This window comes from Periplaneta americana, chromosome 15, assembly GCF_040183065.1.
Source record: "Periplaneta americana isolate PAMFEO1 chromosome 15, P.americana_PAMFEO1_priV1, whole genome shotgun sequence".
Classification (NCBI taxonomy): Eukaryota; Metazoa; Arthropoda; class Insecta; order Blattodea; family Blattidae; genus Periplaneta; species Periplaneta americana.
In genome coordinates, this window is record NC_091131.1 from 16,260,560 (window position 1) to 16,288,512 (window position 27,953).

The 27,953-nt window shown below is 36.3% G+C and overlaps 1 protein-coding gene across 1 annotated transcript in view; it reads right to left on the bottom strand.

Annotated features, from left to right (window-relative positions):
* Positions 1 to 27,694, bottom strand: part of LOC138714683 (uncharacterized) — a 68,455-nt gene extending 40,761 nt beyond the window's left edge. Inside the window, exons 1-4 of the mRNA XM_069846745.1 lie at positions 27,587 to 27,694; positions 13,938 to 14,228; positions 4,759 to 4,926; positions 2,741 to 2,854 (exon numbers count right to left, since the gene is read on the bottom strand). Of these exons, the coding sequence (XP_069702846.1) occupies positions 2,741 to 2,854; positions 4,759 to 4,926; positions 13,938 to 14,228; positions 27,587 to 27,641 (628 nt within the window). The 5' untranslated portion in view covers positions 27,642 to 27,694. The remainder of the gene's footprint in view (positions 1 to 2,740; positions 2,855 to 4,758; positions 4,927 to 13,937; positions 14,229 to 27,586) is intronic.
* Between the last annotated feature and the right edge of the window lie 259 nt (positions 27,695 to 27,953).

The following is a 27,953-nucleotide window of genomic DNA, read 5'->3' on the forward strand; positions in this document are numbered from 1 at the left end:
TAGTTGAAGTAGATTGAATTTACAGAGGATTTCTACAGGGTGTGTTTTTTCAAATGGCTTGGAAGTAACAGCGAATTTACTTAAGACAGATTTTATTATTTTATTGGATTATTTTACGACGCTGTATCAACATCTAGGTTATTTAGCGTCTGAATGAAATGAAGGTGATAATGCCGGTGAAATGAGTCCGGGGTCCAGCACCGAAAGTTACCCAGCATTTGCTCGTATTGGGTTGAGGGAAAATCCCGGAAAAACCTCAAGCAGGTAACTTGCCCCGATCGGGATTCGAGCCCGGGTCACCTGGTTTCGCGGCCAGACGCGCTGACCGTTACTCCACAGGTGTGGACAAGACAGATTTGTTGGTATAGATGAATATTTATACCTTGTCTTGCAAAGATTCTCTAACTTGATGTACAAAATGTCTGATGCAGATATTGCTTTACATTCTGAAATAATGAATGCATGAAATGAAAATTAATCTATTGAATTACTGAATGAATTAGGATACTCACAAAGTGATAAGTGTTGATGTGTTTTTCCTCTCTGGCTTGAGGTATAAGGTAATCCTGATAGTTATAATTATTTTTTTATGATTATCATTATGGCTATGTTTGATTATTGTAATTATTATCATTATGTTGATTACGTCGATTAATTCTTATTACTTATGTAAATATAAAATATATTGATGACTTACCTAAATTTGTATGAACAACAATTGAAGATTGTAATCCCATTTGACCATTTTATCATTAATACATAATATACAATGTTGCCAGAAAGTTTAGGAACACAAAATTTCTTATAAATGGCTGCCCTGGCTTTAAATAATTAGAGAATCTAACAATGTTTTTAGCTCTTGATTAATTATAGCAAGGACTAATTTTTAGTGCAATTTCGGTATTTATATGATCACTGTTAGTGCTTGTAGAGAATTTGTAATTTTTCAATCAAAATAAAAGAAACCTTACATTTTCAGTATTAAAGTTGAAAATTAATGAGTAAGTAATTGGGGTACGATTCTGAACTCTTGTTGGATGATGTAGGATATATCACTCTTTAAATTAGTAAAGATCAAATGTTTGTAAAAAATTTTCTTTGTGAATGTCCTAGCAGTTTTCAAGGTTTGAAGATTAAAAAAAATGGGGGAATTTTGTTATTGGCCGTTTCATCTGTAACTCTTGAATGGAGCTGCGTTCCTTGGGATCACAGTGGTAGGGAGGAGCAGTTGTGCAAACCTCATACAGTTACAGATGAATCGACCAATAAGAAAAGTTTCTCATTTTTGTTGAAACTTCAAACCTTAGAAACTGATACGACATTCACATTTTTTTTTAATGTTCGATCTTTACTAATTTAAAGAGTAATATATCCTACATCTGGTTTCAGGCATGTGAAAGTCCAGGATAACAGAGAGGGTTTGGAATTGAACGGGTTACATCAGCTGCTTGTCTATGCGGATGACGTGAATATGTTAGGAGAAAATCCACAAGCGATTAGGGAAAACACGAGAATTTTACTGGAAGCAAGTAAAGAGATAGGTTTGGAAGTAAATCCCGAAAAGACGAAGTATATGATTATGTCTCGTGACGGGAATATTGTACGAAATGGAAATATAAAAATTGGAAATTTATCTTTTGAAGAGGTGGAAAAATTCAAATAACTGGGAGCAACAGTAACAAATATAAATGCTACTTGGGAGGAAATTAAACAAACAATAAATATGGGAAATGCCTGTTATTATTCGGTTGAGAAGCTTTTATCAACCAGTCTGCTGTCAAAAAATCGGAAAGTTAGAATTTATAAAACAGTTATATTACCGGTTGTTCTGTATGGTTGTGAAACTTGGACTCTCACTTTGAGAGAGGAACATAGGTTAAGGGTGTTTGAGAATAATGTGCTTAGGAAAATATTTGGGGCTAAGTGGAATGAAGTTACAGGAGAATGGAGAAAGTTACACAACACAGAACTGCACGCATTGTATTCTTCACCTGACATAATTAGGAACATTAAATCCAGACGTTTGAGATGGGCAGGGCATGCAGCACGTATGGGTGAATCCAGAAATGCATTTAGAGTGTTAGTTGGGAGGCCGGAGGGAAAAAGACCTTTAGGGAGGTCGAGACGTAGATGGGAAGATAATATTAAAATTGATTTGAGGGAGATGGGATATAATGGTAGAGACTGGATTAATCTTGCTCAGGATAGGGACCAATGGCGGGCTTATGTGAGGGCGGCAATGAACCTCCGGGTTCCTTAAAAGCCAGTAAGTAAGTAAGTGTATCCTACATCATCCAGCAACAGTTGAGAATCGTGCACTAATTAGTTACTCATTCATTTTCAACTTTAATACTGAAATTGTGAGATTCCTTTTAGTTTGATTGAAAACATAAATTATCTATACGGACTAACAGATATCATACAGTAAAATTAGTCTTCCTATTGTTAATCAACAGGTATAAACATTGTTAGTTTCTCTAATTAGATGTCTGTCATTATATTTTAAGTTTCTTTCTTTGAAAATAACGCCAATCCTTGTATAAAAGTTTGTGTCATTGTGCATGTCACTTGCGAACTTGTTCAGTCAGTATACCGGTAAATAAAAAAAAAAATACTAGACTAGACCTTTCATAAAAATGGATCCCGTTCTTCAATATCATAGTTATTTTTTTTTTGTGAAAAAAAACCTGACATTCCTCCCTATCTGAGCGTGGATGACAGACGTAAGTCTGCTACTTACATATTATTTGGACGTCGAATTCAACGTACTGGAAAACATGGTCATTGGACTGAACGAGCCTCCACGTTCCTTCCTGCAGTTTGGACACCCCTTCAGCCTTCACTCCACATTCGTCTGATATGAACATTAAAATACAAGAATTATAATTACATAAAATACAGATGTTGCTGTTTTGTTTTGTTTCCATGGAGTTTCTGTAAAATTCGTTGTGAAGGACTTACATGTCGTCTTTCCTAATTACAAAATATCTTACCAACATCAACTTAAGGCACATCCATAATGAAAATTAAACACAAACGTAACATAAACACAGAAGTTTGCGGTCAGATTAACAAATGGGATCATTCACAATGATTCACATAAACACTGACATTACCGTTAGACGTTAACATGAAAGTCTGCAAACTACAAACTTTCATGTTTATGCTTACTTGATTTGGAAACAGTACACAATCGTGGAGCGCTGAAGTATAGAACAAAATATGATGAAATGACGTCGTTGTTATGTTTCCATAGTTACGAAATATTTTTGCGGTTATGTTTATATTCCCATCGTGAATGATGGTATGACCTTTTGATTTTAAGGGGAGAGGATGGTATTTTTTTTAACTTTTTCCCTATTTGGTGTAAAATATTAATTTTTTGTATGTAGAGAGCTCAAAGCTGTGGTAACTCAACCAAATAAAAATATAAAAAAAAAAATTATTTGGGGGCCCAATTTTGAAAAAAAAAAACTTAATGCAGGATTATACTAAAACCGATATATCTAAACCGTTTTTAAAGATAGATTCAAACTGTTTTTGCACTGTATTTGCAACCGCACGTTCTACAAACTGTCTGTAACAGAATTTTGATATTAGTCCCTACGTTTGTAAAATAAACAATTAAAATTTAATAACAATTTTCTAATTTCCTTTCTTGCAAACAAACGGACGTATTTTTAAAATGAAATCAATTAACAAAATTCTGTTACAGAGAAAAGTTTCCTAATAGTCTAAAGAATGTGTGTTCTAAATGTCATGCATGTATCTTTAATAGTTCAGAAATTATATCCACTTTTGTCTGGCAATGTAGGAAAAAAAAAAATGAAGTTACTCGAAACCGATAAAAGCGGGCGTGTGATTTAAAAATCCATAGCGCAGGAAGTTTGAAAATGACGTCTCAACATCCTATAAGGACACAAATACCCAAAAAAAATGTAATGCAGTGCATTCCACACATATCAAAGGGTATTTTAAAGAAAAAATTTTTTTTTAATTTAATTTACCGGAAACAACAAGAAAAGTGGGTGAGTGATTTAAAAATCCATAACTCAGGAATTTTAAAAATGCGACTCAACATCAGATAAGGGCACAAATACCCATAGAAATGTTATGCAATGCATTCCACACATATCAAAGGGTATTTTAAAGGTAATTTTTTTTTGAAAATTTAATTTACTGGAAACAACAATAAAAGTGGGCGAGTAATTTAAAAATCCATAACGCAGGGAGTTTAAAAATGGCGACTCAACATCAGATAAGGGCACAAATACCCATAGAAATGTTATGCAATGCATTCCACACATATCAAAGGTTAGTTTAAAGGTAATTTTTTTTAAATTTAATTTACCGGAAACAACTATAAAAGTGGGCGTGTGATCTAAAAATCCATAACGCAGGAAGTTCAAAAATGGCGACTCAACATCCGATAAGGGCACAAATACCCACAAAATGTTATGCTATGCATTCCACACATATCACAGAGTATTTTAAAGAATTTTTGTTTTTAATTTACTCATTTTTCAGCAAAAAATACCATCCTTTCCCCTTAAGGTAACGTTCACATTTTAAGTTAACTCTTACGTTATTTTTAATTTTCATTGTGAATGGACCTTTAGATTCTGAATCTTAAGGTGAGCCCAATAACTTTTCAGACAACCTTAGCATTTCTCTAATTTCAAACTATTACGTACCGGTATCTCGACGTGAATTCTTATGGCGTACAATATCGAGTAACAAGTACGACACTCGGCTTACCGCTCGCTCCCCAGAAATTGTTGGAAGCTTTGACATAGTTGTAGATCAGCATCTCTGTCTTGCCCTCGGGGTACATGACGTCACAGTATTGCGGACTCGCGGCGTTCGCGGCCCGAAGGTACAGGTTCTCGGCCTCTATTACTTGCAATGTATTTTTGGGTAAACCATCTGCAACATAAAAAAAACTAATTTTTGTAGACTAGTATTGTCATGTTTTCTTTTTTTAATCTTTACTGTGGCTATAAATGTATTATAATATGACATATTTCGTCACAGCATTTCTTACATGCAATGGTGGACCTCACATTTTTACACATATATACCGCCATTAACAATCATTACAAATAACATTTGTGCGAGATCGTCAGTATTTGCTTGTTTTCCGCACAGAACCAATACGCGGTAAGTGTGAAATACCACATTCAGTATTCCCAACGTAACACGAATAACAATTTCCCTCTTCTTACCGCTTAAGCGCGACATTCATTTTACTGCTTTAGGCTTTTATCATAATATTTTTACAGACGTTTAACATAGTAATAATTATAAATTGGAAACTTACCACTGCAATTTCACCTAAATTGCACTGTTAATTATTGTTTTTAAATATTTGCAAAAATTAAGTAAACTCTACAACACCACAAAAGTTACTGCATTTGTAATGCAAGTAACATTAAGGAAGCCGTGAAAAAATCAACAAGATTCCAGATGCCGATGTTATTACTGCAATATGTTATATAAATAATATTGTTAAAATATTAAAATGAAAAATAAATCATTACATAACCTTACCGTTTGTTTTAAGTTCGCATTTAAAGACTGGAGGAAAAAAAGACAGACGTATATCACGGCCTGCTGGAGTATAGTAAACACAGAAAACATTTCATAGCAACAATGTTGAAAGAAAGATATTTTGGTGTTCCGAAGTTGGCGTCATTAAACAGAAACCAAGATGGAGATTTCATTGCAACTAATTAGAAATTCGTCTTTCAGGTATGTAATAAACGATCTTCGCACAAAATAATGTACGATACACGAGCGGTATGTTTGTTTTCATGTTCTCGGAAATTAAAAAAGCTCAACTACGTTTCGCTTTTTTCAATCTTTTCCTCGAACATGAAAACGTCAACATACCGCTCTTGTAACGTATATTACTATTGTGCGAGATCGTGCGTATTTGCTTGGTTTCCGCACAAAACCAATCCGCGGAAAGTCTAAAATTCCACATTCAGTATTCCCAACCTAACACACATAACAATTTCCCTCTTCTTACCGCTTAAGTGACATATTGATTTTACTGCTTTAGGCTTTTAACATATTATTTGTAGAGACGTTCACTATAGTAATAATTATAAATTGGAAACTTACCACTGCAATTTCACCTAAATTGCACTGTTAATTATTGTTTTTAAATATTTGCAAAAATTAAGTAAACTCTACAACTCCACTAAAGTTACTGCATTCGTCATGCAAGTAACATTAAGGAAGCCGTGAAAAAATCAACAAGATTCCAGACTCATTACATAACCTTACCGTTTGTTTTAAGTTCGCAAAAACAGAAAAAAAAGACAGACGTATATCAGGGCCTGCTGGAGTATAGTAAACACAGAAAACATTTTAAAGCAACAATGTTGAAGATTGATATATAGGTATATATTTTGCAAATTTGCCGTCATTGAACAGAAACCAATATGGAGATTTTATTGCAACTAATTAGAAATTCCTCTTTCAGGTATGTAATAAACGATCTTCGCACAAAATAATGTACGACACACGAGCGGTATGTTTTCTTTCAATTCTCGGAAATTAAAAAAGCTCAACTACGTGCAGCTTTTTTGAAACTTTTCCTCGAACATGAAACTTCAACATACCGCTCTTTTAACGCATATTACTATTCTTGCAGTATACTTTAATAAAACTGCTAGATATCTTCTCTCTTGCTGCTCAGTCCATTGTCTATTTAATACTTATCCTACCTTATTTTTAGGTATTCATTATTTATTTACCACTTCACATATTCCTTACTGTTTATACCAGTTCACTTCTACAGCCGATTCGTTATTCAGTTCACTATTCGCTGTAATGACTTATGTGCACCATCAATAATTCATACTATTCACACCTTCGTTACTCTGATGCCTTGATATTAGTCTTGCCATCTACTCTTTTCTTAATCTTTTACAGTTCACTAATATCGGTCATTCATTAACTCGAAAAATACTATTCACTAATATTTGTTTTACCTCAGTAAAACAGGTTTTTATGATCGTGAAACTTGGACTCTCACTTTGAGAGAGGAACATAGGTTAAGGCTGTTTGAGAATAAGGTGCTTAGGAAAATATTTGGGGCTAAGAAGGAAAATTCAACCTGCAACCTAGAAAATCACTATAATCCACTAGCATATGTAGTAATGGGGGGGAAAATGGTTAGGTTTCACCCTTAGGGTATTAAGTAAGCTGATTCGGAATACAACTGGACGTAGAACCCACTCACCGGGCTAGCGAGTGAGACTCGGAACTATCCAGTCCATCTTAACGCCGCTGTATGAGCTGAGTTTGGGTTGGTACCAATGTTTTATTTGGTTGAGCGCAGTCCGTTTAAAAACTAGACTCATATGTGTCCAAAGTGGAGACTGACAAGCAAACGTTCTGATGGGGACAGAAAAAAAGTTAAATGGTTTTCTTCCACCATGTTAATAATGTCAAAAGAAGTGATTATACAAATTTTGGCCACTCGACCGCAATTATGAGGCCGTCCAGAAAGTGATTTTCCCTGGGGTCGTTTATAGAAAAAAAGCACAATTGCATGGAAATATTTATTGAAACAAATACAGCAATTTGAATAATTTCAAGGGAAAAATTGTTCCGGGGCCGGGTATAGATCCAGGGACCTCTGGTTGAACGTACCAGCGCTCTTTCCAACTGAGCTACCCGGGAACTCCACCCGACACCGTCTCAACTTTTCCCTTTACATCCACACAACTCGCGTGGGCTGACGAAACGCCAGAGACCCACCTCGAGTGCACACAATCTCTGTGTGACTTGGAATTGTGGTTTTCTGTTAACGTACACAGTGACGTATATATTATGCAAATCTAGTCTTTCAGGTAAGGCTCCCTGTAAAGCAGATTTGAATAATTTCAAGAGACGGTGTCGGGTGGAGTTCCCGGGTAGCTCAGTTGGAAAGAGCGCTGGTACGTTTAACCAGAGGTCCCGGGATCTATACCCGGCCTCGGAACAATTTTTTCCCTTGAAATTATTCAAATCTGCTTTACAGGGAGCCTTACCTGAAAGACTAGATTTGCATAAAATACAGCAATTGTTGCATTATTTTTCAACATATCCACCACTGGAATTGAGACATTTGTCATAAAATGAGATCAATTTTTGTGTCGTAGAAGTGAGGCGCTTCAGTTCGTAACCAGCGTTTGACTGCGTCTGTCGATCCCAAGATAAGAGAAATGTCTCAATTCAGATTAACAATATGTTGGAAAAATAGCTTAACAATAATTGTTGTGTCTGTTCCAATAAATTTGTCCAATGAAATTGTGTTCTTTTTCTGTTGGCAGCCCCTGGCGAACTTATTTTTTACGGCCATCGTAATTGCGGTCGAGTGGTCAAAATTTGTATAAGCACTTATTTTGACATTATTAACATGGTGGAATAAAAAAATTACCTTTTTCATCTGCTCCCATCAGAATGTTTGCTTGTGAGCTAAATCAGTGTTCCGCACTCGCTCATTGCACAGTTCTATCATGTGATTCTGCTTCGAGGGTGAGCTTAATTAAAAGCGATAACATTGTTGCTGTAATCTATCCATATCAAGAGAGAAACCTGATGTCAACAAATCCACGCTTTTTGATGTCTCGTGATTGACTGTCTGCCGTAGTACATCTCTTGGCTTAAAACAATATTGGCTGATAATTATTACTGTTTCTTTCTTTTCTTCGAATATAATGTTAAGGTAATAAAATATATGTTAAGCTAATAATTATATTTTAACTTGAAATGCATGTACCATAAGATTACACAATTCATAAGCCGCCAATGTGAAGTGATATATTCAACGGCCGCCTCTCGAATGACGTCATTCAGAAGAGAAGCACGTCCGTAAGGCAGCCGTGGCGAGAACGTGACTCGCGAGACATTGTGGCTCGCAGTGATATCTGTGCATTTCTCTTGCTTCTAACGTCCGCCAACCCCCACCTCTCACTCACTGAATCAAACTCCGTTTCCATTTGCATTTGTCTCTGACCTGCGAGTGGCATATGTCTCTCTCGAAACCATGTATGAAAGTTCCAAGCAGGATGGGAGGACGCATTTTTTTGCTGTCAATATGATGAGAGTATTAAATGTATGATTTGTTCGCAAGTATTACGAGGAAAACGGTTGTACAACATAAAACGGCATTGTACTACATGTTACTCATGAAACAGTAAAAGGTTAAGTGTTATTGTTGTTGTTATCATCATCATATCATCATCATTATCATCATCATCTCTGTACGTCGACCCTTTTTCAACAGATGTACGAATAATGCGATTAGATCTTCAATTTGAACTCGCTGATTTACTATGTGATGTCAAATGAAAGCTAGATGTAAGGACTTGACAAATGTTGAACTTTCAAATCTTTGCCAAAAAATAAATATCCGAAGCTTCGTTCTTTCGCTTGCTCTATTGAAGCCACAACTTACGTTTGTGAAAAATTATTTTCAACAATTAGAATAGTAAAAATCAAATTTAGATCACGACTGACAGACAAATACCTTCGTGATCAACTACGACTGACAGTAAGTGACATAATTCCTGATTTTGAAACTCTGTCGCAGAGACATTCTGAAGACAGTTAATTTTAGGTTGTGATATTGTTCATTTATTGTTCATTTCTTTCTTCGTTGCACGTATTAAACATTAGTTTGTAGCCTTGTACTGTATAAATTATATTTAAGTGCTTGACGTAAGGAAAATGAAAATCCGTTAATAAGTCAGACAGTTGCTTGACTTCCCTTCGGGTGTTCGCCCCCTCCATAGGTGCTATGCAAGCTGCAGGTTACACAGTGGCTCGGCGCACGATCACATTTTCGCCACCGCTGCCGTAAGGCATTACAGCCCTTCGCACATTGTAATTGAAGCTGTAATCTTACCGTGAATATATTTGAAATTAAAATATAATTATTAATTTAACATGTATTTTATTACTATAGCGTTATTTATTTGAAAAAAAAATAAATGGTAAAATATATATCGGACTACAGTCTTTACGCCAAGAGGTGTACTGCGGTAGACGGCCAATCATGAAATATCTCAACACGTGCACTTGTAGACATCATCTTTCATTCTTGAGTGGGTTGGATTATAGCTGTCCCAACCTCATACTATTGTGAACAGAGATTCTTGGCGTCAAACAAAATGAAATGAGCAAAAGATTTCGTCTTTCTGTCGTTGAAGTCTATTTGCATGTTGCGCTGTCAAAAGTTCGTTTAAAGTATTATTTTAAGCACTTGCAAGACAAGTTAAGTCAGTCAGATGTCGTATTGATTGATTGACTTTGAATACCGCATCCATTTTATGTTGCACAATATGAAGAAATCTTATATTAGTTTATCTTAGCTCATGTCACATAAACAATGTTAACTGCATGCAGATCTTCAGAAGCCTTGTAGCACAGTTGGCGTGATCTGACGATGGCTGCTGATCCATGTTCGAATTCCAGTCATGGCGAAGTATTATTAGTCATTAATAAAGCCAAGATTCCTGCGGGTTTTTCTCGGGACTCTATCGTTTTCCTACAACATTCCGCCTTCACAACCCTTCTCTCTATCCGTCCGTCCGTCTCTGTCCGTTCGTGTCTCCGTCCGTCTCTCTTTCTGTCTGTCTGTCCGTCTCTCTTTCTGTCTGTCTGTCCGTCCATCTCTCTTTCTGTCTGTCCGTCCATCTCTCTTTCTTTCTGTCCGTCCGTCTCTCTTTCTGTCTGTCTGTCCGTCTCTCTTTCTCTCTGTCTGTCCGTCTCTCTTTCTGTCTGTCTGTCTCTCTTTCTGTCTGTCTGTCCGTCCGTCTCTCTCTTTCTGTCCGCATGTCCGCCTGTCTCTCTTTCTGTCTGTCCGTCCGTCTCTCTTCCTGTCCATCTGTCTCTCTTTCCGTCCGTCCATCTCTCTTTCTGTCTGTCCGTCCGTCTCTCTTTCTGTCTGTCTGTCCGTCCGTCTCTTTTTCTGTCCGTCCGTCTCTTTTTCTGTCCGTCTGTCCGTCCGTCTCTCTTTCTGTCCGTATGTCCGTCCGTCTCTCTTTCTTCTGTCTGTCCGTCCCCCTCTCTTTCTGTCCGTCTGTCCGTCCTCTCTCTTTCTGTCTGTCTGTCCGTCCGTCTCTCTTTCTGTCTGTCTGTCCGTCCGCCTCTCTTTCTGTCCGTCTGTCCGTCCGTCTCTTTTTCTGTCTGTCTGTCGTCCGTCTCTCTTTCTGTCCGTCTGTCCGTCCGTCTCTCTTTCTGTCCGTCCGTCCGTCTCTCTTTCTGTCTATCTGTCCGTCCGTCTCTCTTTCTGTCCGTCTGTCCGTCCGTCTCTCTTTCTGTCCGTCTGTCCGTCCGTCTCTCTTTCTGTCTGTCTGTCGTCCGTCTCTCTTTCTGTCTGTCCGTCCGTCTCTCTTTCTGTCTATCTGTCCGTCCGTCTCTCTTTCTGTCCGTCTATCCGTCCGTCCCTCTTTCTGTCCGTCCGTCCCTCTTTCTGTCCGTCTGTCTATCTTTCTGTCCGTCCATCTCTCTTTCTGTCCGTCTATCCGTCCGTCTCTCTTTCTGTCCGTCCGTCGTCTCTCCGTCTGTCCATCCGTCTATCTGTTTGGTTCTATCTTATGTCTGTATGTATGTATGTATGTATGCATGCATGAATATGTCTGGCTCGTTAGTCATCTCTCTAGCTATCTAATACATAGCTATCAATATCTCTCTGGCTGTTACAGATCTACCTACCCACTTGCCCGTTATATTCGTCCACCTGTCCATGCCTCTTATCTGTCTCGTCTTTCTCAACAATTATCTCGTCTGTCTCATTACCTGTCCTGGCTGTCTCATTACTTTGTCTCGCTGTCTCTCCCAAGTGGTCAGCTCTTGGTATTCAGTTGATTAAAGGGCAAAACACTGTACAGGTCTTTGTTTCTAGGACATTAGTGGCAATATAGCAGCCTTCTAATTGTCGTTTATCTCCTTAATCATAGTCCTATTATACTTTTATATTTTCTCGTGTTTTCTGGCTTTAGGATATCTTCCTGTCACCTGACAGCCGCGGACCATTTCATTTTAAGGAGCATGACGTTTCTCAGCATGGCTGAAATGAAACTGAGCATTGTAGCACATCACAGACCCCTGAGGCTGTATGCAGAACGAATCGATCATTTCTCCCCGTCAACATTTAGTAGGCCAAAGTCAGAGTCTGAACTTGCTGCACACTTTTTTTTAACTTGGTTATTTAACGACGTTATATCAACTACCGAGTTATTTAGCGTCGATAGTATTGGTGATAGCGAGATGGTACTTGGCGAGATGAGGCCGAGGATTCACCATAGATTAACTGATATTCGCCTTACGGTCGGGGAAAACCTCGGAAAAACTCAACCGTGTAATCAGCCCAAGCGGGAATCGAACCCACACCCGGGCCCAACTCAGGATCGTCAGGCAAGTGCCTCAGCTGACTGAGCTATGCCGTGGCTTCCTACACTTCACCAGCATTTCATCTATGTAGTAGAATTTGGAGACATCCAGGAAGAAAGAATATACAGGGTGTAACAAAAAGGTATATCAAAACTTTAGAGAAATATTTCTCACACGCGAGGATGAAAATGTTATATAAAGATGGGTTCGGAAACGCTTTATTTCCGTATTAGAGTTCATTTTCTACAATTTCGGCTACATATCATAGGAAAGACTCAGGAACATACCGCATGAAATTCTGCTTTACAAGAAGTGTTAAAAAATATTCTCCATTAGCACTACATGCATCAACCCGCCGTCCCATTGAATCCTGGATACGCTGATGTATTCCTGGACAATGTATTGTTTCACACCCTTCCACAATACGAGTGCGAAGATTCTCTATATCTTGCGCCGGGGTTTCATAAACAACAACAACAACAACAATAATAATAATAATAATAATAATAATAATAATAATAATAATAATAATAATAATCCGTGGCGCTACCAGCCGGCTGCTGACCTCAGGCCCACATGTCGAAGCAGAGGTGGACGATCATCCAACCAGAATGGAGGTATCGTGTGATTAGCACGATGATCCCCCCTAGCCGTTATAGCTGGCATTCGCAACCGGATTTCACTACCTATCGTAGCGCCAAGTGCATCACGATGCTGGGTGGGCACCGGTTCCATACACTGGCCGAAATTTCATGAGAAAATTTCTTCCCCCATGAGGACTCGAACCAGCGCGCATTCCGTAACGCGAGTCCTAGGCGGGATGCCTTAGACCGCGACGCCACGGTGCGGGACGTTTCATAAACAAGAGCTTTCAAATGTCCCCATATGTAAAAGCCTAGTGGGTTTAGGTCCGGAGACCGGGAAGGCCAAGTAATTGGTCCACCTGTCCCTATTCATGTCACGGAAACTTTCATTTAGCAACCGACGTAGTCAAGCAATGAAGTGAGCCGCACAACCTTTGTACGTACAGTTGCAAATCAACACTGGTGGTGAATCTAAGAATTACGTCACGACCCTACCACCACTAATCAGACGTAAACACTACTACAGTCAGATTACAAGTTTGGAGAGGACTAGTTGTGGAAAATGAGCTCTAACACGGAAATAAAGCGTTTCTGGACCCATATTTACATTAAAACATTTTCATCATCTGCATGTGAAAAATATTTCTCTAAAGTTTTGACATACCTTTTTGTTACACTCTGTATTTTCACACTTCATTCTATTAGTGTGCAAAAATTTGGAATGTGTTTCAAGAATAAACGACTTAAGTATAGAATGTGATAATAAATTAACTTTCAAACGCCACATTGCAACAGTTATTAATTATTCCTCTTAAAAATCACTGGGATTTTGTGATTCGAAACTCGAAATTATTCACGCAGTCATCTGTTTTTATTGTACATGGTGTGGTGTCAAGAAGTCGTGACAGAGGGCAAGGTTGGTTTCTGGTGCTCCTCTTACTTACTGCAATTACTTCTTACCAGTTTTGAGATATACAACGAAGATGTCGATCTTGGCGAATCCGCTCAACTCAGTCGCTGTCAGCGTGTACATTCCCGTGAGAGCGACGTCGACGATATCCACACTGACGTGGCAATATTCGTCGTTGTAGTCGGGGAACGAGCAGGTGTCGTGGGCAGGTGGCGTCACCCCCAGGGTGTACTGGCAGGACTCGCCGTTGGGCAGCTCTAGGTTGCAGCTTCTCGCCTTCATCGTACTGTTCATCTCCAGGGATCCCCCTGGGTGAAATATGCTCCTCGTCTTCCCGAGAACTGCAGACAGAAAGTGAAATAATGAACACGTGCTATGCCTCCACTCACATCGCCGACCGCAAGATTTTAACGGATATACTTAAGAGTAAACCATAAGTAATATCATTCATTTCAAGGGATTATTCTTTGAGATATTTCAAGCAAAATGTTTAATACAATTATTTTACTTGTTTTTTGCTTCCTTTCGAGATAAAAATTGTTTTATGTGAAACATTTTTTAATTTTTAATTTATTTATTTTATTTATTTATTTATTTATTTATTTAAATTCAAATATACAGAATAAAGAAATATAATTACAAAACAAAACAAAGAGAAATACAAATAAAATAATACAAGCAATATACGTGGTACATTCATTAAGTTCTGAGACTGAGGGCATAGTGGCGGTGTGGTGCACTAGAACGAATAGGTGGCGCAGTGATAGGGTACCTTGTCAGTTAGTCTCTCGTCCCAGCATCATACAGTTACGTGCATATAGTGTAAGCAGAACTACGGTCTTTGTTGTGACGGTGATTTGAATGCGCGCGTCGGAACTCGAGTATGTTGCAGTTTGAGCAACGGGCAAACACTCACGTTCTGTCAGAAATTAGGCGAAATTGCTATAACCGATCATAACTGGAGACGAAACATGGTGTTTCCTTTACGATCCGCAACTGAAGCAACAATCCGCCACTTGGAAAACGCCATTATTTCCACGACAGAAAAATCCGCAACAAGACAGGTCAAAAGGCAAGGTGATGCTTTAACAGTTTTTTTTTTTATTCAAATGGAATTGTTCACATAGAATTCATCCCACAAGGTGCAACTGTAGACAAGATCCTCTACAAAGAGATTCTTGGCCGTTTGCGCAATCCAATTTGTCGTAAGCGTCCTGAGCTTTGGCATAGGAAGAATTGGCTGTTGCTACACGACAACGCCCCTGCACATCGCTCCATCATTGTCCAAGAGGAACTTGCAAGGCAACAGGTCGCTGTTTTGCCACACCCTCCGTACTCACCTGATCTCGCACCATGCGATTTTTTTTCTCTTTACCCTCATGAAATCAATCCTACGTGGGCGTAATTTTTGTGCTGCCGAAAAGATCATGACTGCCACAAGAGAAGCCGTACGGCATCTTCCTGCCAACATCTTTCAGCGGTGCTTCCAGCAGCTACACCAACGTTGGCAGACGTGCATAGCGGCCAACGGCGACTATATTGAGGGAGGATGTCGATCTGTTTAAGTGTACGCCGTATCACGCGGCATCTTCTGAGACACCCAGATAATTGTGGGTGCCTACCCTTCAGGCGTCAGTGTCAGAACTTAATGACTGTACCATGTAAAAAGAAGATACAGTAGTATTAACAAAATTTGAGACCGAATGGGCAGCGCTCGTGCTCGGTCGCAGTTCAGATATAATATTAAAATAAAAAAAATAATAATAATAATAATAATATAAATAAATAAGTAAAATAAAATAGGAACTAAAATATAATTACAGCGGCAATGGAATTATATAATATAATATTAACACTAGAGAAAAATAATATCGCACGTGAAAAGTAGGACATAGCGTGTTTTGAGAAAGCAATTGATTTAATTCCCAATATCCTCAGCCAATTGAATACCACCCTCCCGAAATAAGGGTATATGATAGATTGTTTCCCTTTTTACTTAGACCCTTATTCTGGGGAGTATTCAATTTAAGAGAGCAGTGTATTTTTATTATATTATAGATCACAGACAAAGTACATACAAGTAATCAATTGAACCCTTACATTACACACTTTATAATATTTTTTACACAAAGATATAGTATTATTTAAATACGATTTCTACAATTTACATATTTAATAAACATTATTTTTTTGTTTTATCTTGCACTTGCTTTTAGTTTTGTGCAAGACTCAACTCATTCTAGTGTGTAGTTACAATCAGTATTTGTTCACCTTCCTATTTCCTATATAATTCTTCAATTATTGATTTTCTAATAATTAGGAATAGCAGAGTTGATGATGCTAGAGTTTGTATAATAAAGTACTTCATTGAAGCTTCTGTTGTGTATACATTCTTATTAGTTGATATTAGAGGAATAAATGATAATAAATTAATTTCTAATCCTATTCATGCCCCTAATCATGAATTTGATGAAATTGAAATTAATAATTATACCTCTTATTAGAGTTGTTGTTAAGAGGATTTTTGTTGAATTGTTGGTCATTAGAGAAGAGAGGATTTCCTCTATAAATGGGGTATGAACCCATTAGCTTACTTAGCTTACTTCTCTAATATAATGTATATTTTATTATACATTTTGGTGTATGGTGCACAAAAATTTTTGATATTTTAGGTAATATTTTAATTCTATTAAATGTAATAAAGGTAATTTTAGATTACTTTATTTATCCTATCACGATAACCCTTTATTCAGGCACTTTATTTTTGTTATTTTAAGATATTGATATTGATATTTATTTGTCATTCAACTTTACAATTCACAGTTATGGTGGACCTTCACATTTCTGTTTTTCGATCCACCATCCCTTTAATACATATAACCCTTTTCTATTAAGGTATTCTTTGCCGAGAATTTCTTGATTGCTTTCTAATGTTCTATTATGACTGAATTGCTATATGTCCTTCCCCCTCTATCCTCTTCTATTCTCTCCCTCCTACCTAGACTGTTTCCCTTCCATTCCTAAATTTCCTATTTTATCACCCCTATCCATATATTTATTTCGATAATACTCCTACAGTTATAGTACCCCTGCTACTACTCCCAATCCAAAACATTGAAAAACATCAAATATCTAATTCACTTAAATTACACTTCCAATTTCTCTCTCATTCCACTTCACATTTGTTCAGATATCATTGTATTCATTGTTTGATAGTTTACCTTATTACACTCTTACCCTATCTTCTTACACTAACACTTTCTTCTCTGTTCCTTTTCTTACACTTTTGCCACCCCTAACTTTTCTGCACTCACTTTTTAGCACTCTTCTTCTTCTTCGCTATAACCTCTCCAACGCCCTATCTATTCAGTCCTCACAATCACTAATATCTGGTAGTCGCTTCCTTCCTACACTCGTTCTTCTCATGTCTTCTCTTGCATTTCCTCCATTAGTCTTGTCTATGTATTTTAAGATAATGTTTTCTTTGTTGGTCTTACATTTATAGATTATAATGAGTATTCTATTAAATGTTGGCAATTCGATTTTTTGTTAATATAAGGTTGTATATATAAATTAATTATTTAAATAAAATAACCTATTTTACTAAAAAATAGATTTATTTATATTATAATAATTAATTTATATATAATACAGATCATCTATGAATATACAGCATTATTGTTGAAAAATAGAGGTATATATATATATAATATATATGATTTATATTAATATAAATCTAAATTATTGATATATATATATATTATTTATATAAAAAATATATTCTTGTTAAATCTATTTATCAATAATTGATTATTTAAAATAGGACCTTATATATATATATATATATATATATATATACTTATACATACTAGGTTCAAAAAGTTCCCGGAATTTGCTACTATCATAGAAACAACGTACCTTAAACACTATTCTACAGCATTCCCTTCAAAATAGTTGCCTTCCGCAACAACACACTTTTGCCAACGCGTGTAGAGTTCCTGGAAGCAGGCTGGAAGCCATTTTGTGAAACCCGTCTTAGTGCTCTCGTCGCGTTTGCGATAACGTCTTCAGAATTGAATCTCCGTCCTTTCAGATGACTTTTCAGACGGGGAAACAGAAAGTAATCAGGTGGTGAGAGATCAGGAGAGTATGGTGGGTGATCCAAAGCAGTTATGTTGTGCCTGGCAAGAAAATTCTTTACAATAATTGCGCGATGAGCAAGGTGCATTGCCATGCATAAGAAACCAGTTGTTTTCTACCCACTTTTCTGGACGTTTCCTTCTCACTGCGTCCCGGAGGCGACGGAAGATTTCTACGTACAATTCTTTCGTTACAGTACGACCTTCTGGAATGAACTCATGGTGGATGAGACCCTGAGAGTCGAAGAAAACTTCCAACATAACTTTGCCTTTGGAAGTGTCCCTAGGAAATTTTTGCTTCCGAGGAGATGTTTTCGATTTCCACTCAGATGACTGTCGTTTAGGGACTGGGTCGTACAAGTAGTACCAAGTTTCATCACCAGCAATAATTTTGTTTAAGAAATCACCATCTTCATCAGCCATACTGATCATGTCCCCAGCAAGAGTCATTCTTGTTTCTTTCTGTTCTGCCGACAACATTTTCGGAACTAACTTCTGAGACACGTAATGCACGTTGAAATGCTTGTGAAGAACATTGTGTACACTTCCGACTGATATTCCGACCTCTGCTGCTATCTCTTTCATGGCTTTACGTCGGTCGTCCCTCACAACATTACGCACACGCTTCATTTGTTGCAGTTGTTGGTCGGCCGCTGCGTACGTCATCTTTGATGCTATCGCGGCCACCAGAAAAGCGTTTATGCCAGGCATACACTTGAGCTGCTTCTCCATATGCTTCTTCCAACAATCTTAATGTCCCTGCAGGAGTTTTGTGTATCAAAACACAGAACTTGATGTTTGTACGTTGCTCTGTGGACATAATTACAAAATGCGACGAACAAACAAAACACTATGATAAACAATTGCCTACAACTCAAAACCAACAATCGCCATTATCAACACACTTAAAGAAAATGACATCATGAATGTTACCAACAAAACAAATGTATAATATCCCTTGTTATATATTAATACGAAAAATGGTAGTAAAATTCCGGGAACTTTTTGAACCTAGTAGTATAAAATAAATAATTGATGGAATATAAATATTATTGATAGTAATGTTAAACCTTTAATGTATAAATAATAGTAACAGTATAACTACAGATCTCATTTTAATAATTAAGAAAAAAAATGAGATCTGTAGTTATACTGTTAGTATTAAAGAGAAAGGATAATTTTATTATACGTTGAGGTGAATGCTTCAGTTTTTTTTTTTTTGGTCCGTAGTTTTAAGTGTTTTCTTAAGAGTTGAAAGAGTTGATGTTAAAGATGTTATTTTTAATATTCACGATTGCTTTATTTGTCGTATTAGAAATTTGATTTAATAAATATTGTTTCATAAACTTATTTTGGTCAAAGAATAACCCCTAAAATTAATAAAATTACTTACGGTTCATTATGTATACATCCAAGAGAAATTAATGTCATAAAGTTGCCCATACTTTCTCTACATTTGACTTGTTTCGCAACAATTTATTCTTTATCATTTATAAATTATATTTCTGTCTGTATTTTAATTTATTGATCTATAAATTAGAAGACTATGGAAATTTTAATTTTCTACATTCTGCGCAATAGAATAATTTAAAATTGGAGATATATTTGTCTTTAATAATACTGTAATTTCTACAATTTAAGCATATGCAAGCAAATAATTTTCACAAAGTCCCATGATAAAACTCTGCGCATATTCCAATCGATCGTAATATAATTTCTCTATACAATAGACGAAAATCGGTCATGAATATTGACATGAATACTATAAGATATTGATCATTCACAGCAGAATTACAACTTCAATTAAGCGGTATGTCGCCTTTCGCTAATATAATACTTATTTGTTTTAATTTTGAAAATTTGTGCAGTATTTTGTTCAGCCGGTCAGCGTTTACCGCATAACTCATAAATTAAATAAGATGCTTTAATACAGTTTTTCACGCATGTATAGTTCTTCCATGTGAACAGCATATAGGTACTTTAAATTTTTTAATGTAAAATGAATAATTTATTTTAAAATATTATTTATTCATACAGTTTTTTTATTTGATCAATATATCTTTACTAGTGGCTTGTGCAGCAAATGCTGCAAACTAAGTTCATTAGACGTTCAAATAAACATTTTTCAGATTTATTTTCAATGAAGAATACCAGACATTCTGAAAGTTATTTGCTTCCATAATAATGAAAGATACTCTCTCTCGAGCCAATACTGAAGAGAACCACGCATATAAATATCTACACCACACCGCCATTAAATATATGAAAAAGACCCAACCCCACTTGATTAATAACTATAAAAATATTTGATTTTTAATAATATTATTATCTTACGTAAGTTTTATAGCTTTCAGTAACATATACTATATATACTATATAGCCGCCAATCAGTAAAATATAGAAATCAAAATCTAATTTAAGTTATTCTCTACATCTACTTATATAACCCCAAAAAGATTCACTTTCATATAATCAATATAGCATTAATATGTATAATTAATGAAAAATAGTCACATCACGGCATTAACTACAATAATATTTCATTTCTAATAGTAATAATGTCATCAAACCACCTCAAGTTTTGTAGTTTTTAATATCCAATACACAGCTGTACCCAGAAAATTACACACCACAGAATCGAACCTGTAAATTATTTTTATTAAGTTAAGTTTTTAATAACCAATTTAATTTGAGCTCTAAATATGTCAGTATCCTTGCAGATTATGGCCTTCGTGTAATATTGTTTACTGTAGTGTGTGTTTTGTTTTATTCTGAAATGGAACACGGCCGACTTGATGCTCGCTTCGCTTCTCCTGAACGCAATTAGCTAGTTCTCAAAACTGACGACAGATGGATTTTGGAAAATAGGAAAATTATGTAGGAAAATTGATATTTCACTGAAAACTACTATTTTTCCGAAAAACTTTGGGTTCCAAGCTTCAAAATGAGGGGCCATTTATTAAATCCGTTCAGCCGTTTTCCCGTAATTTCCATTACCAGTTCAAATTATATATATCTTTATTTTTTACAAGTTTCCATATTGACTACAAATTACAGGATCTATATCTCAATCAATTTCGGGTTCTAAATCTTCTCTGTGGGCTGGAATAATCTATATTACATTTATAATAACACTGAATAAGCCAATTTTCATTTGTAGTATCTAAACCATTATTTTCTGATATGAATTAAAAAAAACACACACATTAAGACCTCTCTTCAGGCAATAACCTTTTCCAGCGTTGTCAGAGTGCATTACATTTTAAAATTCCTTTGCAGAACGAAAAGTTACACTAGTTCGGATCAAATCTCTGCACATTTAGAGGATCAAAGTAAAATTCTTTGTTATTTATTATCATAATACATACTCTCTTAAATTTTCTGAGCTTATTGGCTATTAATTTAATAGCTTTCCCAAAATACGCTCAGAAATGTTTCACATAAAATTATATTTTATCGAAAAGGAAGTAAAAAACGTGCAAAATTGTATAAAGCTTTTGAGCGAGATGGTGCGTATTTGCTTGGTTTCCGCACAAAACCAATCCGCGGAAAGTATAAAATTCCACATTCAGTATTCCCAACCTAACACACATAACAATTTCCCTCTTCTTACCGCTTAAGTGACATATTGATTTTACTACCTTAGGCTTTTAACATATTATTTTTAGAGACGTTCAATATAGTAATAATTATAAATTGGAAACTTACCACTGCAATTTCACCTAAATTGCACTGTTAATTATTGTTTTTAAATATTTGCAAAAATTAAGTGAAGTCTACAACTCCACTAAAGTTACTGCATTTGTGATACAAGTAACATTAAGGAAGCCGTGAAAAAATCAACAAGATTCCAGACTCATCATAGACTGGGGGAAAAAAAAGACAGACGTATATCACGGCCTGCTGGATTATAGTAAACACAGAAACCAATTTAAAGCAACAATGTTGAAGATAGATATTTTTGTTTTGCAAATTTGCCGTCATTGAACAGAACCCAAGATGGATATTTCATTGCAACTAATTAGAAATTCCTCTTTCAGGTATGTAATAAACGATCTTCGCACAAAATAATGTACGATACACGAGCGGTATGTTTTCTTTCAATCGCTTTTTCAAACTTTTCCTCGAACATGAAAACTTCAACATACCGCTCTTGTAACGCATATTACTATTTTGTTTCATATACCTCAAAGAATAACCCTTGAAATTAATGACGTTACTCACGGTTCACTCCGTATAGAGTTAGTACAAAAAAATAGACACCTTCAATGCTTTATAAATCCAAACTACTAATATTTTCATGAACCAGTTTACAGTGTTTCATAAAGTAGTTCTACACGTTTACTTTGTGAACTCACAAAAATTCAAGATGTTATTTTTGTGTCACACGGCACACATCAAGATGATAGTTCATCTTCAACTCTAGGTAATATAACTGCATCAACACTACCAAAGGTATCGTGATAGCAACGCATCTACATCATTAGGGAGTGAAGGACGTAAACCTTGTCTTTCACAAATCTCCAAGAAAAAAGTTGCACCGTGTGAAATCGGGGCTCCTTGGTGGCCACCGTGCTAGAGCGCGGTTGTCGTCTCTTGCACGGCAAATCCAGCGCTATGGAAGTGTTTCGTCCTGATAATTTCTAATTTCTAGGTGCGAGTGGGGAAGTACTCCATCCTGTTGGAAGATGAGATAGTCTTCCTTCTAAACAGCTTCTCAACCTAACAGCGCAAAATGCATGTCCTTATCACAGATAGTTTTTGCTTTATACAACATTGAAAGTGTCAATTTATTTTGTAGTAACCCTGTAATATGCAGGTACACTGGCGTTCAAAGATACCTCACTTCTACTAATCGATAGAGATCGACAATTTTTTCGTGTAAGTGTGGCTTCTTTAGTTATTACCAGGGACCTTACTTTGTTCCAGGAGGCTACAAGATTAAGTATTACTCGTGTTTTTAAGTGGACGACGCACGTCCATCTAGCAAGTGAAGTAGTTGATTGACGGTTCATACGTCTCTTGTTTCGTAAAGTGGAGTAGAACAAAACATGGACCACTTTAACAATTATACTAATATTTATAATTTACATTATTTACACTATGTACATTAGAATTCACTACTTTTACTGTTTACACATTAATAAAGAATGTAGGTCTACATTGATGAATTATATACACTATTAAGCTTATGTACAGCTTTGTGTAATTATTTAATTCTTAGAATTACATGTAACTGAACACATCTACACTTTGTTCTTACTGTTATTATTATCAAAATTGTCGCTCAATAAATAGTTCTGCCGATTGCCAAACTCTTCAAAATGATATTAACTCTATTGAACTTTGGTCTGACGATAATGGAATGAAAATTAATGAAACAAAACCTTTTGTCGCTAATATGTTTTCGCGGGATATCAGCCGAGTTAAGATTTTGGAATGCTCCAAGCTTTCGACTGCTATCTCTGCAGCCATCTTCAGGGAAGTGATGTCCGAACAGAAAGTCGAAAGGTTATATAGATGTGGCTGTCTCAGGTGAAACGGGATTGGTTGGCGGATCGGCCAATCCGGGGCCGGGAATTGTAATCGCTCGTAAGCTCCGCCCCTCCCGGGATTGCTGCGTGAAGTTTGGCGGGCGGCGAGCCCTGTTCCGTCGGTTGGAATCGGTTGCCGTCCTCGGTCCGTGATCTTCATGACCTTGATTGTAAGAGGGCCTGAGTTGGTCTAAGGCCGGTGTCCATGCCTGACTGAGCTGGAGTCCACTGTCTCTGTTAAAGTTGTTTTTCTCCAGCTTGATCTCTATGGCCTCCTTGATTGTACGATCCCAGTAGTGGCTTGATTTGTTAATGACCTTGGTGTGGTCAAACAGTATTAACAGAGACAGTGGACTCCAGCTCAGTCAGGCATGGACACCGGCCTTAGACCAACTCAGGCCCTCTTACAATCAAGGTCATGAAGATCACGGACCGAGGACGGCAACCGATTCCAACCGACGGAACAGGGCTCGCCGCCCGCCAAACTTCACGCAGCAATCCCGGGAGGGGCGGAGCTTACGAGCGATTACAATTCCCGGCCCCGGATTGGCCGATCCGCCAACCAATCCCGTTTCACCTGAGACAGCCACATCTATATAACCTTTCGACTTTCTGTTCGGACATCACTTCCCTGAAGATGGCTGCAGAGATAGCAGTCGAAAGCTTGGAGCATTCCAAAATCTTAACTCGGCTGATATCCCGCGAAAACATATTAGCGAACCAACGCCGAGAAAGCCTCAAATCATACAAAACCTTTTGTCATTTCGTACTCACGAAAATCTACTTCCATAAAATTTAATTATTCTCTCAATAACGTCTGTAATATTAGGAAAAATTCTATTAAAGATCTTGGTCTATTACACGATTCTAAATTATATTTTCATGATCATGTTCAATATATTTATAATCATTCAATAAGAATGCTTGATTTAATAAGGTCTATAACTTATTCTTTTTCTATTCCAGAGTCTCTATTAATTCTATACTTTACTTTGGTTCGATCTAAACTTGAATATGCATCTGTAGCCTGGAATTCCATTGCTTCAACTGATTCGGTTAAATTGGAAAATATTCAAAGAAAATATATTTCCTTATGTGCTTCTCGATTTATACCCAATTCCTCTGACTTCAATTATGAGATTACCTGTAAATATTTTAACTATTGTAGCCTTTATTCTAGACGTCAAAATCTTGATTATCAATTTCTTTGCAAAGTTATCAAGGGTGATATTGATTGTGAGTCTATCATAAACAACATCAGCCTTCGTATTCCTACAAAAGGTTTAAGATTTCAAAAAAGCTTTTATAACAGAAATTCAAAATCACTTTCTCCAGTCTGTAGATCCATAAAATATGCCAATTTGCATGGAAACAATTTAGATCCTTTTAAGATATAGTTTCGTTTTGATTATTAGTATATACTGTTTCTTGTTCCCAATTTTATTTATGTATGTTTTTCTTATTTAAGATATTATTTATTTATTTTTACACCTTTCTATCTTCTGTTTTTGTATTGTGCTGAACTATAAATTGGCCTCTGGCTGTTGTTCAGCACACAAATATGAATAATAAATAAATAAATAAATAAATAAATAAATAAATGAATAAATGAATAAATGAATAAATGAATAAATGAATAAATGAATAAATGAATAAATAAATAAATAAATAAATAAATAAATAAATAAATAAATCAGTAAGTAAGTAAATCAGTAAGTAAATCAGTAAGTAAATAAATCAGTAAGTAAGTAAATCAGTAAGTAAATAAGTAAATAAATAAATAAGTAAATAAATAAATAAATAATAAATAAATTTTAAATAAAATTTAAACAAAATTTAAATAAAATTTAAATAAAATTCAAATAAAAATTAAATATAAATGAAATTAGATTAAATTAAATAAATAAATAAATAAATAAATAAGTAAATCAGTAAGTAAGTAAATAAGTAAGTAAATCAGTAAGTAAGTAAGTAAATAAATAAATAAGTAAATAAATAAATAATAAATAAATTTTAAATAAAATTTAAACAAAACTTAAATAAAATTTAAATAAAATTCAAATAAAAATTAAATATAAATTAAATATTAAATTAGATTAAATAAAATAAATAAATAAATAAATTTATTATTATTATTATTATTATTATTATTCCATTGTTTTGTGTATTTATGATTTGTTATGTATTTGTAACTGGTTGAGTGGAATAGAAGGCCTTATAATCTTAATTCTGCCAGTACCAGTAAAAATAAATGAAATAAACAAATCAACAAATAATTTAAATTGTAGAAAAGGTCATCGTAGTGACAATTTTTATCAGTAGAATGCATTTTCAACAGTCTTCGCTGTCTAGCTTTGAATCATGAATAAAACGTCAACTTCAGCACAAAGAAGATGCAATGTTCAATTCAAACTTTCATCACTCTCTAACGATTGTAAAAAAAGCACTAGGTTTATCGGGAAACCTCTGATACTGTCAAATGAGAATAGTTTATACTTAATCTACATCACAATTTTCCCGAACACTTTTTTTACCCGTCCCAATAATAGTGTCACCTATTGAGAACTATCGGAACTATTTAAAAGTTTGTCAATTTGTTATACAGAGTGGGACATGGGAACCAAGTGTTTATGGAATGGCTTATACTCGGTCGTTATGAAAGGGAGAGACGTGCGGCATGTGACATTCCATTTCGTGGCTCATAGCATTTCACCTGCAGTCGGCATCATGGAGCAGTGGACGCAAGTTTGCATATGATTATTTTGTTAGGAATGGCGAGTCTGTGACTGCGATACCGCGTGAATTTTGCTACGGATTCAATATTAATGACAATGATTCTGTTCCCTTGCGTGACACAATCTTATGTTGGGTTAAAAATCTTTGACCAAAAGGCGCAATACTGAAGAATAAACCGCCCGGCTCCCAACGCAGAGTGCGTGCTCCAGAAAATTTTGAGTCAGAAAGCGATAATTCGCAGCCCAGGTCCTTCTGCTCATAGACATTCAGCTGCACTTGGAATCAGCAATCGTACGGTAAGGCGGATTTTGCAAGACGATTTACATGTACACCCATACAAGATGGATGGTTGTGCAGAAATTCAATGTAAAGGATTACCCCCAACAGTGAATTTCACACAGGAAAATTCTTTGCACTCCACGAGCAGTATGAAAACATGATGGTTGCAATGAGTGATGAAGCCCATTTCCATCTTAATGCAGCCGTTAACAGATAAAATTTTCGGTATTGGAATGCTGAAAATCCGCGTCATTTACACGAAAAACCTATGCATAGTCCTAAAGAAACAGTTTGGCGTCATCGGTCCCTACTTTTTTCAAGAAAATGGGATTACAATTACTGTAAACTCTGTGCGTTACATTGAGACAATTCATACCTTTTTCATCCCTGAGTTACAAAGAAGAAGCGACTAACATTCAGCCCATATCGTAATTGAAGAATACGTTAGAATTTTTCGGATCGAAATTTAATAGAAATCGATTAATTTATTAAAAACTATTGCAACAGAGATCTCCTAGAAAGAACAGAGGCCAATTTTCGTCAGCTCTTCAACAATGCGTCAACACAGACGGACATCACATGCCAGATGTAATTTTTCGCTCATAATTGAAATGGTATGTTCTCACAAACGCTGTTCTACCAATAAAGTGTGTTGAAAACAAAAACTATTTTATGGTTATTTTAAAAACACTTGGTTCCTATGCCCCACCTTGTATCTTTAGTTCTCACATCCCGCGGTTAGAAAGTTCGCTTGCACTATCACAAAATTATAGGTCAAATTTCTTTGAACACCAGTGGCTCGTACGTAGCTCCTTGCTGTGGCGGCAACCAACGACAGGAGCCTGTCGGTGAAGTTGCCGCAATAGCACGGCGTACCGCAGTTTGTAACGCACTTGCGACTTCACGCATTCCATTCGAAATCGTGGAAGTGTACGTTTGGAGTCCCATCATAGTTCGTATAACAATATGTTGCTTGTAGAAAAAAATTGATGTCGTGTTAACCACACGTACCAGGAGACGAGGCCAGCAGGAGCAGCCCCAACACCGCCACACACTTCGCAGCCATGTCCTCGTAGTACTGCCCAGCAGCGATCTGGTGTCGCTTTTATGCGAAGTCCACACCCACTATCTGCTTATCACTGGCAAGGCTGCCGAATGTCATTGAGTGGCGAATATCTCGACAGGCCGCTGCTTGTCGTTGGATTATTATTAGATCCTTCGTAATGTTTATATGGTGCCTCATAGGGGCACATACTGTACCTCTTGACCCTGAGGCGTGTCTAACGAAAATCATCCGCGCATGCGTAAGATGATTACCGCTGTTACTTCCGATTCCAGCATCCAAATACTAATATTTCCGAAATACGTGTGTCTTCAG